The sequence below is a fragment of the Lissotriton helveticus genome, chromosome 9 (assembly GCF_964261635.1).
Source record: "Lissotriton helveticus chromosome 9, aLisHel1.1, whole genome shotgun sequence".
Classification (NCBI taxonomy): Eukaryota; Metazoa; Chordata; class Amphibia; order Caudata; family Salamandridae; genus Lissotriton; species Lissotriton helveticus.
In genome coordinates, this window is record NC_136070.1 from 494786104 (window position 1) to 494800790 (window position 14687).

Below are 14687 nucleotides of genomic sequence, written 5' to 3' on the forward strand. Positions count from 1 at the left end.
AACGTTATATAGAACAGAAATAAAAATAACTGATTTAAAGGTTCTTTTTTAAAACACATTTTTAAAGATTAAAAAATGAAGCTCTCAGACGTACCTGGACAGCTGTGGAATAGGACTTTGATTTGATTGCTGCTAACGTCTTTGCTCTTTCCCAGCTCTGAAAAGAAATATAAAGAAACATTAGTTACAGAAAAAGGGGTTTTTCTGCACAAATGAGGATTCATGACCCTCTCGTTTACCTATTTTCTCACTTGCTAAAGGGCAACTTTTATTTCACAAACTTCTTTTAATTGGTCTATTTCCCCAGCGCCTAACTTACTGATTAATATTGAATTGTTTCCCTTGAAGAACGACACTAGACCAATGTATGCAATGATAATGTTCAACAAAGAAGCCATAAAGAGTTTCCTGTACACCATTTACAAAAATGTGGTCAAGTTACTTGGAAAATAAAGATTAAAAGAACAAATAATTTACCTTTGGTAATGGTCTTTCTGCTGGATACTCTATTATTTGCAGGTAAAGCTGCAGATTCCACTCCTTTTGAATATTCCCCAGGTGTCAGACTCGATCGAGAAACTTTTCAGTTTTACCGTGGCGCATCGTCATGTGGCACCATGCAGCTCATTGCTGACCTCTTTCCGGAAAGGATGTGTGAGCCCCAAAGAGGTGTCCATATCGTGCTCCTAAGTTAGCCGCTTTCAAGGGCTGTCTGCGCCCACAGACCCATAGAGTTCCAATCAATGGATATAGTCAAATCACAGAATTTGAAGGATGGGAGGGTTGGTTAGAAATCTGTAGCTAGATAGGGTCTCTACCAGAAAGAGCATAACCAAAGGTAAGTAACTAGTTCTTCTGGTACGCTTCTAACTGCATATTCCTCACCTTCCGGATACCAAAGCAGTACATAATGAATGTGTGTCTGTGAATAGACTCAAACTAAAAAGTCTTCCAGGACAGAGTCCTACCAGTAAACCTGGCTGTCCAGACAATAGTGCTTCATGAACACATGGAGTTGCATAGCATAAGTCTAGGGGAGGGAATCCACTTGTCCTGAACTTCTTGAGAATTCAGGGCAGTAGTGGTATCATCCGAAAGGCAAAGAGAGTCCTGAGTTCAACTCGAGGCGGAATAAATCTCAGAGTGAGAGACTCCTTGGAAACCCCAATGCGCAGAAGTGCTCACATTGCGCGTTGTTACATCGGTTAACAGATCTAGCCATGGATCTCCCCATTCGTGTAAGAGACATCTCACCACATCCAGGTGCAACTGTCACTCGTGATCTGCTGGGAGCCTTCAGCTGGACTTTCCTGCCCTGGTTTTCAAAGATCCTGCAATGTGGTTCACCACCAGGGAAATTTCTAGGCAGTCCAGGCACCTCCAGAGGCTTAACGCCTCTTAGCACAGGGTCTGTGACACCACCCTGCCCCGTTTGTTGATGTACCACATGGTGCTGGTGTTGTCCACGAGCACCTGAATTAGCCTCCCCATGATGGACGAAAGAAAGGCTTTAGCGCCAAGAGGGCCCTTAGCTCCAGAAGGTGGATCTGGAGCCCGGACTCCACCAGAGATCAGAAGCCTCTGATCCCCACCCCTCCCAGGTGGCAGCCCCAGGCCAAAAGAGATGCATTGGTCACTACTGTCAACTCTGGGTGGGGAAGGGATAGGGGTCTGCCCCTGACCCAATCATGGTCCAGCAACCACCACTGTAGATTCTTTGCTATCTTCTCTGAAATCTGAACGAGGTTCCATTGATGTTGGGCCCACTTAGACTTCAGATCCCACTGCAGAGCCTGCACATGCCACCTCGTGTGCTTGATCAGCAGCATGCAGGAGGCCATAAGTTCAGTAGCCTCTGAGCTAAACTCACTGAACTCCAGGACTGAGGCTGAAAGATTAGAATCATAGTCTGAATGTCCTGGACTCTTTTTCCTCAAGGACAAGGCACAAAACCGAACCATGTCCCGAATGGTTCAGACACAGGGAAGCTTCTGACGAGTCAGGTTTGACTTTGGCACCTTGACAGGGAGCCCCAAAGATGACCTGGGAAGAGCCTGCCTTCAAAAGTCAGTCGTCAAGGTGAGGTTGGGGAAGATTGTCACCCCTAAACTCCAAAGATGTGCTGCCACCACCATCACTTTTGTGAACACCTGAGCGACAAAAGTGAGAACAAAAGGGAGCACGCACACTGATAATGGTCCTGTCCCACCACAAAGTGCAGGTAATGCAAATGGGCCGTCAGGACTGGTAGATGGAAATAGGTGTCCTGCAGGTCCAACGCTACCACCCAGTATCCAGGGTCGAGGGCAGACAAGACCTGGGCCAAAGTGAACATTTTGAATTTCTCCTTCTAGAGGAAGGCATTGAGATTACTCAGGTCTAAAATGGTCCACAGGCCTCCATCTTTCTTGGGCATCACAAAGTAGGAGGAATATCAATAACAACCTACTTCAGGCCCCCATGCGATTGTCTCTTAGGCCAAAAGGACTGCCACAAAATGGAAGGATAGTCCTCAGTCAGTCACTGGGAGAAGAAGGTGCAACGGGAAGAAAGGAAGGGTATAGCATAACCTCTATTAACAATCTGTTGTACCCCTGGGTTGAATTGTTGGACTCTGCCTCCAACAGGGTGGCAATGCTCCAGTAAGGTCATGCTAAAGATGTTTGGCAGTTGAGGCTAAGGGGACGGGGGGGGGGGGGAACAACAGACTGAGCGGCCCATTGACCATGCCTGTGGGAGTGGTGGGCACCATTGTCTTGACCTCAAAACTGCTGGGTTCTCTGTGGGGGCTGGACAGGCTGGTGATATGGGGGACCTCGACCAAAGCCACTAAAGGAGCATTGGAACTGTGGGTGGGGAGGTGGGGCATATGGGTCCAAAGAGCGTGGAGTAGTCCTGCTCTCCTTAAATAGTTCTAAAGCGGAATCAGCCTTGTCCCCGAACAAATGAGTCCCATCAATGGATATGTCCGTCAGGGAGGACTATACATTGCCTAAGGACCAAGTCGATCACAGCCATGAATGGCGGCGATTGGCAAAGGTCGTGCCTATGGCCTGCCTGATGGAATCAGTGACATCCAAGCCACAACAAATTGTGAACTTGGACAAATCCAGGCCATCTTGAATCGCTTGAGTGAGAACAGGCTGAAGGTCTACGAGTACACCAGGGAAAACTTGTGCCACCGAATCTCAAAGGGTGTGGGATCATTAGCCCAACAAGCAGCTGGAGTCAAAGGATCAGAGGGCTAGTCTAGCAGAAGAAAACACACGCCTATTAAACGTTCCTACCCACTTAGATTGATTCCCTGTCACAGGGAATGGTGGGAAATGTGTTAGGATTTGAGAGACTCGTCGCGGCTTGCACCACCAGTCTTTCGGGCGGAAGGTGCTATTAAAGAAAAGCAGAGTCACCTGGAGTAGGGTTATGGTGTCTGGCAATTTGTTCATTAATTGGGAGGGGCGGAGCAAGGTTTGGCCCACGCCCCCCAATATGGTATCAGTCAGTACCTCAGTAAATGGAAAGGAGGGGTTCAGAAGATGTTTGCCTCGGTTGGAGGAACTCTGTCAAAACATTGGTCTTAACCTCCACGGTGTGGGATTGGAGGTCAAGGACCTTGGTCACTCTACAGATCAAGATGGTGCAAGAAGAAGATTCCTCCATGGCAGGTCCTGTGGACAAGAAGATGGCAGTTTGAGGGGAGGTAGGCTAGCCTCCTGTAGGTCCTCGTACCAATTACCATCCTGGTAGAGTTCAGCGAACTCATATCCCAGGTCGTAGTCATTATCCGAGTCTATCTCAAAAAGGAAATGTAAAGTGTGCTATTTCCCTTGAGGGGGTGACAAATCAAGGGGGGGGGAGGGGGAAGAGGCACCTTGGGTGGAATCAGACGCAACTTTGATCGGTGTCGAAGAGAGCAACCGGGACCACCTCCTCCGGTATCCATGGAGTCAGTCTCAAGGTCAAAGAGCCCATGCCAGTATTGGTTGTCGTGCCAGAAGAGGGAAGTGGAGCCGGAGGCAAGATGGGCTCAGATGGCCCAACTGGCACCCAGGGCGAACCCGCCAATGGCATTACAGAAGGAAGGCCTCTCGGTTCCTTACAGCCCAAAGGCACGCCAGAAGGAGTCAGTAAGGATCCGAAGAGCCGGACCATGGCTGACAGATCCAGAAACTCAGGCAGTGCCGGAAACAATTGTGGGACCGAGAGATGTCCCCCAACCCTGCTCAGACGAATGAGTGGTGCAAGGGTGCAGAATTCCCCTTTGCTTTCTTGTGCTTCTTTTTAGACTTACCGGATGATTTCGACCGTGACGAAGACTGACCTCTCAAGAGGCTTCAACAACTTCAGGAGCGAGAATGGGACAGAACTTTGGACATGCACCGTTGTTATAGCCCCAGTAAGACCCATGTAGCGAAGCAGCTTATTTCTTACATTGTCCTCAAAATAACATTTCACATATTTTGCGTGTACATCATCGTTGGATTAGTTCCCCTGAAACGAAACTTGTTCACATATCTAGCTTCACAAAGCATTATCACAATGACTTGGACATCATGTACATGGTCTCTTTTTGCACTATCTACAAATGTCATCTCTATCTTCATCCATTGGGCGACAAAGCTATCTACATATCAATATCACTAATCTAGACACACATCGCCAGACTGCTTTTAATTATAAAAGATAAGCATCTCAATAGATTGGTAGAGGAGGCAATTCAGCTGACCCGAGGAACCCTGCATGCTGAGAATTCACCACCCAGCGGTCTAACATCTTGTGTGGGGATAATAAAACAATTTGGTAATGGTGTTTCCCAAACGGGAATAACCGCACCTTCACTTGTTACTTTCAAAGAAATTGTAATGGGCTTACAATATGATGTAACACATCAAGTTTAGACGGAGTGTTACGTAGACCACTGTCACTCACTACCAAGGGTGACTGTTACCAATCTAAACGGTTGGCAAATCTACACATACAAATAAAGGGGTCAAAAGGAGCACAATCCTAAGTACATGTAAAACAAATGACTTATTAATCACAAAAATGTATATAGCAAGAAATGGCAAAAGTCCAGTTCATAGCATCATTGAATCTTCATTCTTGGACAGGATACAAAAGCAAGAAAAGTCCATGTTTGCTTATTATTCCATTTATTCAAAAGGCTTCATAGAAGATAATCAAAGTATCAACAGAAACAGCCAACACATGTTTCGTCGGTACAACAAATCTGTACCATGACTTTTTCAAGGCTAGATGGATGATTGAAATCGTGATAAATCGAGGCCTTGCTTGTGGAGCAAAATTTGAGATATCTTGTCTTGGACCTATATTGTATATATTGGTGATGAGCACTGGAAAATAGTCTTCAAGGTAAGAATTTTAGAAGTAAATAATACAACTATCTTGCAGGAGGACAGTTCCAAAAGCGTTTTTTTTTTTCTTGGCCGCGTTATCATGCGGACCTTCATGCTCATACCCAGCCCTTAGATACCTTGTGGCTCGGCCATCTATTATTGACTCCAGGACTTGCTTTTACTGACGTCATTCGTCTACTCGTGATTGTTGCGCTACTTACTTGTCGGGTGGATCACGACCACTCCATAATGACAGCATAGTTGTTTTCATCGGATGGGTTGGAACCGTTCTCCTGCAAGATAGTTGTATTATTTACTTCTAAAATTCTTACCTTGAAGACTATTTTCCAGTGCTCATCACCAATATATACAATATAGGTCCAAGACAAGATATCTCGACTTTTGTTCCACAAGCAAGGCCTCGATTTATCACAATTTCAATCATCCATCTAGCCTTGAAAGAGTCATGGTACGGAGTTGTTGTACCGACGAAACACGTGTTGGCTGTTTCTGTTGATGCTTTGATTATCTTCTATGAAGCCTTTTGAATAAACGGAATAATAAGCATACATGGACTTTTCTTGCTTTTGTATCCTGTCCAAGAATGAAGATTCAATGATGCTATGAACTGGACTTTTGCCATTTCTTGCTATATACATTTTTGTGATTAATAAGTCATTTGTTTTACATGTACTTAGGATTGTGCTCCTTTTGATCCCTTTGTTTGTATCTTGTCTGGGGAGTCCAGTTCATGACCAAGACTGGGTCCTTCACTCTCTTCCATCAGGAAATAGGGTTGGACCGTCCCTTGGGTGATACTTGGCTAAACACCCACACACACTCTAGGTACATTTAGAGAAGGGTTTGCATAGTAGGGGTACGCTAGATTACTGCCTTGTTTTATATGCCTGCATATATAGACTGCTTTAGAACATGGTAGAGCTATATCAGCTATTTACACTTTAGGTGCTTGTAATCACTTTTATCTGCATTCCAGCACATGTATTTTATACAAGAATAACTTTGGTTCTATAAAACTTATTGAAAACGTCCCACTGTGTATTCTCTGTATACTTCTCTGAGAATCAGTGAGCAAGAGTGATTGAGAGAAAGGTTCTGTACTGTTCCCATGATCCCTGAGGGGTCAGGGTTGTCATGTTCAGTGGTTGGAAGAAACCATCTGCTCACGGACAGGGCTAGGGGGCTTATGGTGGTACTGTGAGCTAGCTGGTCTATAGACCAACTAATCCTGCAGGGGTGTCTGGAATCAGCCCAGGCACCAAGCCCCTAGTGTATCTTGTCCAATAAACGTGCAGATCCTATGGATTAGTAGGAACTACAAGACACCGTGACTTGGAGCAGTTGCACTGTGGGATTTTATTTGTGCCTTGCAACAGCTGCACCTCGCGGTCCCGGATAGCCTACAGGTTCATCGGCATGCAGTAGCTTCAGGCCTTGAAGTCGTGGCCCGACTATAGACACAAGTGGCAGATCTATTACAGATATTTATTTAAGACAGTCCCTACAGGACTTGAAACCTGTCATTTTTGGAGGCGACATTCCATGCACACTGGAAAACGTTTTGAAAAAATGTCTCAGAGATACGCGAAGCAAGCTCCGGATCTACGTCAGGTGACATGGAAAGAAAGGAACTGACATCAGCGTTTAAGGGTGGTGCCTATATGGGCTCCACATGTCATTTGGATAGCAAAATGATGTCAGTGTGGCGCCACTTAACGGCACACCGAGGTACTACAAAAAAGTTTATGGATCCAGTCTGATGCCTGGGGAATATTCAAAAGCGGAGTAATCTGTGGCTAGGTGTCTGTCAGAAAAGTTAAAATAGCTCCCCTATGCCAACAGTTGAAGTGTTGGGTTTGTCTCTGCCTTGGGTTTCACCCCAGATGTGCCATCATGGAGCCATGTAAGGTGCTTCCCTGGTGCACCAAAGTCAATCCACCATCCTTTTTTCCCCACACACTCGTAGGCAGTCGACAAGACTGAAGGATTCACAGTGTACCAAAACTAACTTAGAACGTATTAGCAGCTGTGTGACAAGGAGGAGTCATGCTAGAACTTTTTCAAAGGTAAATAACGTCTGACGAATACTTCTTCCTGCAGATTCCTCACCTCTTGAATCAATGCACAAGGAGAACCTTCTAGTTGGTGGGTCTCCGGTGATTATCAAACCAAGCATCCTACAACACATTTCTGGCAAATGGACGTCTGTTAAACCGGGAGTCTACAACAAGTAGCTCAGGAGGTACTGGTAACTCACAAGTACCCTGGAAGTAGCTCTCCGAATCGCAGCCAAGTACGTAATTCAGAGGGTTTAACTATTTCAAAGATGGTAGTACTATGCATCTCTGTATCCGTGGAATTGCCGAATTGATCAACAAAGTACTCTGCTGTTCTGTTAGAGGTTTAATACTTCATTGGAATTTCTAATCTAGTGAGAGGTCGGACAGAAGCAGCATCCCTTATCGCACAGATGAGCCCTCAACCAACGAAGTGGCATGCTTCCTCATCGGGCCATGTTCCTTGCTGGGTGGGCGCTGCTGTGTCCTGTCCAGCGGGTTCCAACAAGGGAGCTCTTTGCCAGAAATCTTTTTCCTTACCCAAAACTGGCTCGGTAAAGCAGTTGAGCAATGCCCTGCATCTGGCCTGGGAGAGGGATGAGAAAATAAGGGGTAGATTGGGAATGAGTGAAATTAAAATTGGCTAAAAGTTATCAAAAATAAATTGTATATTCATGCCGGGAACGGATGTCAAAATTAAAAATAAACGTGGAACCCACAAGAATATCAATGAATCCCTGGCTAAAGAAAGGTCAACATGTTTCTTGCCTCAAACTACTGCTGATGGGAAGTGCCGTAGTAAAGCAACAGTATACCTCCCTGGAATTGTTTGCTCTGCGCCCCCCTATTGCGGTTCTGTGTAGACACAGCTTGGCGGGAGGTAGTAAGAGCTGGGATTGCAGGCACTGCTCTTTCAAATCTAGTGTGGGGAGGGAGGTGGAGGAGAAAAACCCTCATCTGAACTGCTGTTTGCTGAATTGCCGGTCACTTAGGAACCACAGACTGGAGGTCTACGACCAGCTCTTAGATGGTCAGGTAGACGTAATGTTTCTCTCTGAGACCTGGCTGGACGAGGAGTCAGTGCCAGAGATCTTAGAGGCACTACCTAGGGGTTATGCGATCACTAGGATAGATAGAGTTTCCGGCAGAGGGGGCGGAGTGGCAATCATTTTCAAACATCACATCCAAAGCACCCTCGAGTCTATCGCTATTGCTGATAGCGAGGCGGGGATCTTTACGATTAAGGTGGACCTGAACTATATTGTGAAAGGGCTTCTGATCTACAGACCTCCTGGTCCCCTACTCGCTTTTCCTCTAGTTTGATGGATTACCTTACTCAACCGGCATTACAGTATGATAAACTCTTAGTACTGGGTGATCTCAATTTGCATTTTGATGATGCTTGTTGTACGGCGGCGGATGAACTATGCCTGGAAATGGCCACTCTACAACTTAGGTTAATATCGGACTCCCCTACCCATCTCAGTGGCCATCTGCTGGACCATCATTTTGCGAATTGGGAGGATATAGTTGTTTATACCTCTCTCCCTGTTGTATGGACAGACCATTTCCTGCTCCCTTTTGCTATGAGACTGCTGGGGCCAAAGACACGGGAGAAAGTGAAAAGGGGCATAGTGTGTCGGAGGTGGGCTGGCTTCTCGCAGGGAAAGTTTAGTAGCGCCCTTTCGCTGGGGGGCCTAACTGGTGGCACTGATGCGGAAAGTGTGTGCATAAACTTGGACAGGCGGATTACGGAGCCCTTGACAGCAACGTCCCCTGGTCACAAAAATACCGGGTAGAGCACAAAAATCTGCTACTTCAGAGTCAGAGTCAGAGTCAAAAAACACTTTATTCGATTAAATTAAAATCACAAAAGTATGCTATACATTCATAGTTGATCATTGGAGTGCTTAAAAAACAAGACACATTATGTACAAATACAAATTCCATATTTACAAATTTCATATTTACAAAAGTTTAAAAAAAAAAATTTAAAATACTTATCGTCATACTTGCACTGTCTGTGTTTTCCTACAAAATTACATTTCATTTTTACTGTTTGTGATATGGGTTTGTTCAGTGATCTAATTACAATAATATTTACAAACCTATGATACAATCATTTAACAGTGATACCCCGACTGGGTGTACAATTTTTGACAAAGGCTAGGTCAATTAATCAGTATCTGAGGTATATTTCGACGAGACCTAATGGACATTGTGAGGAAATTTGCTACCCCATACATAATTAGAGGTGTTTCCATTAACTGTAAAAACAGAAAGGCCGGTTTGACTTGGGTAAACTTTAGATCTTTTAATATTGGCTTAATATATTTCTCTCTTGCAATTCTGAAAAAAGGACAAAAAAAGAAAAAGTGGGTAGAATCCTGGTCTGAGAAATCGTCACACTTGCAGGGGGCGTTCTCATGGGGTTTACACCATTTATTATATTCACCCAACAAGAAGTGAGACTGATTAAAGCGAAATTTAGTGAGAAGCCACCGATGGAAAGGTTTGTTTACTACCGCCAAGTATGGTTCAATGGCTAAAGATGTTATTGTCAAAAAATGTGACCTCACGGTTGGCTTCATGATTTCGCGTGTTTCTCTTTCGGCTTCTCTTTTCTTTATATATTCCCGTTTTGCCCAACTAATGTCATCTTTTTGTAGGCCTTCAGGGTTAGTATATAAATTAGGGCGGCCCAGGTATTGTGCTATTTTCTTGATGTATGAAAGCCACTCAATCTCTGCCACACGATCCCGCCCCATACAGTCTTTAATAATCGTGTGATTTAATGTTAAATTGGGATTAAGCCAAGTTTTAATCCAAGCCCTTAATGGTGCAAAAGACAATATGTCTTCAATATAACCTACCCCTAGTTCCATATGTACTGAATGAGCAGGTGTAGATTTTGGTAAGCCCAGAACGGATCGCAGAAAAATATTCTCTGCCCTTTGGATATGGGTTGTGTTCTTATATCCCCAAATAGAGGCTCCATATCTGGCTATTGCCATGGTTTTGGCTTTGTATATGGATAATATAGCCTCTGATGGTTTGCCGCCAAGACGTTTAGCGAACCCCAATATAGCAGCAGATGATCGTTTTACAGCAGCGGTCTTGTTCTGGATTTGTGGTGCCCATGTCCCTTTCTCGTCGAACACCACTCCTAGATATGTAAAGGTTTTAACCTTAGTAAGTACAGCATCATTACAGGTCAGGGTTCTAATGTTACTTTTAGAGTTACCCACAGCCATGACATGCGACTTTCCTACATTAATCACCAAATCCAGATCTTGCATAAAAGCCCCAAAAGTATTAAGTAAATGTTGAAGACCCCTCGGGGTCCTTGACATCAGTACCGTGTCGTCGGCATATAAAAGTACCGGCGTCACGGAACCACCCATGCAGGGCACATCTGCAGAGGCAGTTTTAGGGACTCACCAAGGGAGTTAATATAAAGGGAGAAGAGCATAGGTGCCAAAATGCACCCTTGGCGCACTCCCCTTCCCGATTTAAAAAAAGAGGTACAGTTCCCTTCTTGGGTCATGCGGATAGTTGCCCTTAAATCACTGTGGAGTCGCGCCAAAAAATCCACAAGAGCTCGATCCAGTCCCTTTTCGAGGAGTATTGTCCACAGCTTTGACCTATTAACTAGGTCAAAAGCTGTGGACAAGTCCATGAAGGCCAAGTACATCTTCCCCCCTGAAGCTACAGTGTATTTGCTCAGTATAAGGTGCAAATTAAGACATTGATCTTCTGTACCTCTGGCAGATCTAAACCCATACTGCGCTTCACACAAGATGTTTTTATCGGTGGTCCAAGCTGAGATTCTCTCTAGTATTATTTTGCCCAAGATTTTAAATGAGGAATCTAGCAGAGATATTGGTCTGTAGCATCTAGGGTCCCCCCTTTGACCCTTCTTGAATATGGGGATGATGACAGCCTGTGACCAGGTAGTTGGAGGTCTTATCTTGTCTATACCAACTACATTAAAAACATTAGTAAGTACAACTGACCACATTGCTGAGTTTGTTTTGTACATATCTGCGGGTACGCCATCTGGCCCAGGGGCCTTCTGTGATGACATGCCCTCGATAGCACTCTGTACCTCTTTAATAGTAAAACTTAGAAGGGGGGCTTGAATGTCGATCGGTGTTAAATTAGGAGGTCCTAGGTCGATGTTGCTGCCATAAATTTTTTGGAAGTGGTCCAACCATTCCTTCTCAGGGATATTTAACTCCAGTGGCGCATTTTCTTTCCCATTGAACAGAGGTGTATTGACAATGGCCCAGAACTTTGCGCTATCCCTTAGGGTAGCTTTTTCATACAAATTGTCCCACGCCTGTTTCTTAATTTCCTTTTTCCTTACTTGGATATCCTGATTGTACTGCTTCCTAAGCCTTGCCACCTCCACTCTATCACGAGGTACCTTTTTCAGTGCTTTATGGAGTACTCGATGTGATTTGGAGCATGCATTATTAAACCACCCCTCAACCTTTCTCTCTCTGTTTGTGGATTTACATTTTAGGTCATCTGCCACCTGGCGACAGATGGCTTCAAAGGACCCAATTATATTCCCTTTGAGACTCAATGGCTCCCTACAAACATTAATGTCGCTGCCCACTTTCTCGTTTAGGGAGTAAAGGAATTCCTCAGGTATAACTTTACTCCATTTCACCCGTCTCCCTTGATCCTTTGCAGTGATATCAACAGCGATATCTAATTCAGAGTTTTTATTAAACAAAAATAAAATATTATCCTCCATGTTCAACACAACCGGGTTGTGGTCACTATATGTGGAATGTATAGCATTATAAAAGATAACATTCTGCAACATAACTGGTGAAATAAATATATAATCAATGATAGTGTTGCAATCCCTAGCACTATAGGTTGAGACCCTTTCTTTACTATCAAAGAACTCTGGTTCGTAAAGTTCATTTTCAAGAAGCAGATCTTCTAGGGTCGACCCTTTAACAGAATGTTCAAAGTGTGGGGGTTGGAACATGTCTACATTCAGACTATCTATTAAATGACAGTTTTGTTGGCATAAATGTACATTAAAATCTCCCAACAATATAAAATATGTCGGGGCGGTTTGACTCTCTTTAAAATTACACAAAAACATATTCAGAGAAATGAGATTTTCGATATCGCCAGAGCCTTGGGTAGCGTTATAAAAGTTAATGTAAACGCATTTAGAATTATTAGTCAATGTGACTTCCAAAGCTAGAAAATTGTGGGATAACGTGTTTATTGCTTTCGCAGTTCCATTCATTTTAACTGACAATAAAAATTGTAAACCTCCTTTATTGCGACCAGAGTTTGAGGGTTGTGCAGCAAGGAAGTAGGATGTATACCCATCTATCCAAAAATCACAGTCCATATCCCATGTCTCCTGCAGCGCTATCACATCATACTTTTTCAATATATTCAACCAATTTATATCTTCCCTTTTAGAGCGGAGTCCTGCAATATTCCAGCTCATTAGGTAACACGGGAAAAAGTGAAAAGGGGCATAGTGTGTCGGAGGTGGGCTGGCTTCTCGCAGGGAAAGTTTAGTAGCGCCCTTTCGCTGGGGGGCCTACCTGGTGGCACTGATGTGGAAAGTGTGTGCATAAACTTGGACAGGCGGATTACGGAGCCCTTGACAGCAACGTCCCCTGGTCACAAAAATACCGGGTAGAGCACAAAAATCTGCTACTTGGTATACAGCCGCCTTGAGAACGGTGAAAGCAGATTGCAAACCTCTAGAAAGGCGGTGGAGGAAAGACTTCTCTGAGCAGGGGAGGAGGGAGTATAAAGGGGCACTGAAGACCATGGGCTCATTAGAAGAGCAAAGGCAGTATACTATCTGGAGAGAATTGGGTCGGCGGGCAACTCTACACGGGAACTGTTTAGGGTTTATAAGGATATATCTTCCTTAGCTACGTCAGCTGCTCCGGCTGTGGGCTCAGAAGAGCTTTGCAATCGTGTGGCAGACTTTTTCTCAGACAAAGTGGAGAAAATATATTCCACCTTTCCTGACTCCGCCCGAGTAGGAGATGAGGTGGCGGAGGAGAAAGAGTATGCCTGGGAGGGCGAAGGGTTTTCCCATGCCCCCCCCCCCCGAACAGCTAATTTAAATCTGTATTAGTATTAAATCGGGTTCCCCCAGAGACCTGGTCCCCCCTAAAGTGCTGAGAGGGAGCTTGGATAATCTGGAGCCATATATCAGACATCTGGTGGAGACCTCATTAAGTATGCACAGTACCAGGTTGCTGGAAGGAAGCTGTGGTCCTACCGCTGCCCAAGCAACCTCATATTGGCCCAGATAAACTGGATAACCTAGGCCCCATCTCTCTTTTACCGTACTTCACCAAGGTCACGGAGAAAGTGGTAAATATGCAGCTGACAGCGCATATTGGGAAATTCAATCTCCTGCATCCCACTAAGTCCGGTTTCCGAGCCTGCTACTCAACGGAATCTGCCTTGCTCTTCGCCACTGAAACCATCAGGCAATATGTGGATGCGGGTCAGACGGCGGCCTTGATCCTGTTGAATTTAAGTGCTGCCTTTGACACTGTTGCCCACCACACTCTGGTGCAGTGTTTGAGGAAAGGAGGTGTGTCTGGCAGTGCCCTGAACTGGATGAAATCTTTTTTGTCTGGGCGCAGCTTTCAGGTGAGGCAGGGCTCCCATTATTCGAAAGTCATCAAATTAAGACCGGGGGTACCGCAGGGATCGACCCTGAGCCCGACCCTGTTCAATCTCGTGGCTCCTCTAGCGGAGATTGCTGATGGGTTTGGGATCAGGGTCGTATCCTATGCTGATAACACGCAGCTGGTGGTCTCCCTTACACAGGCACAGGACACGGCAGCCTCCAATTTCGTGGCATGCCTGCAAGAACTGGCCGCATGGATGGCTAACAACTGCCTGAAGTGAATGGCAATAAGACTGAGGTGCTTGTGGTGGGGAGAGCCCCGTTGCTGTGGTCATCGGCCTGGTGGCCCCAGAGTTTGGGGACCACCCCTTCCCCCTGCGCTCACGCAAAGAATCTGGGGGTGTGGCTGGACACAAGGCTCTCCTTTGAGTACCAAACCAGGCGGGTGGCAGGCCCCTGTTTTGGAGTCCTGAGGGTCCTTCGCAACACTCTGGATATGCTGCCTACTGCAGCCAGGAAGACCATGGTCCATGCCCTGGTGACATCGCGCCTGGATTATGGCAATATTCTTTACCTGGATGCTACGACGAAGTGTATGCTCAGAATCCA

At 45.3% G+C, this 14687-nt stretch overlaps 1 protein-coding gene across 1 annotated transcript in view; it reads right to left on the reverse strand.

Annotated features, from left to right (window-relative positions):
* SNAPC1 (small nuclear RNA activating complex polypeptide 1) overlaps positions 1-14687 on the reverse strand; it is a 149425-nt gene that overhangs the window by 50247 nt on the left and 84491 nt on the right. The window contains exon 7 of the mRNA XM_078660332.1: positions 95-157. Coding sequence (XP_078516458.1) covers positions 95-157 — 63 coding nt within the window. The remainder of the gene's footprint in view (positions 1-94; positions 158-14687) is intronic.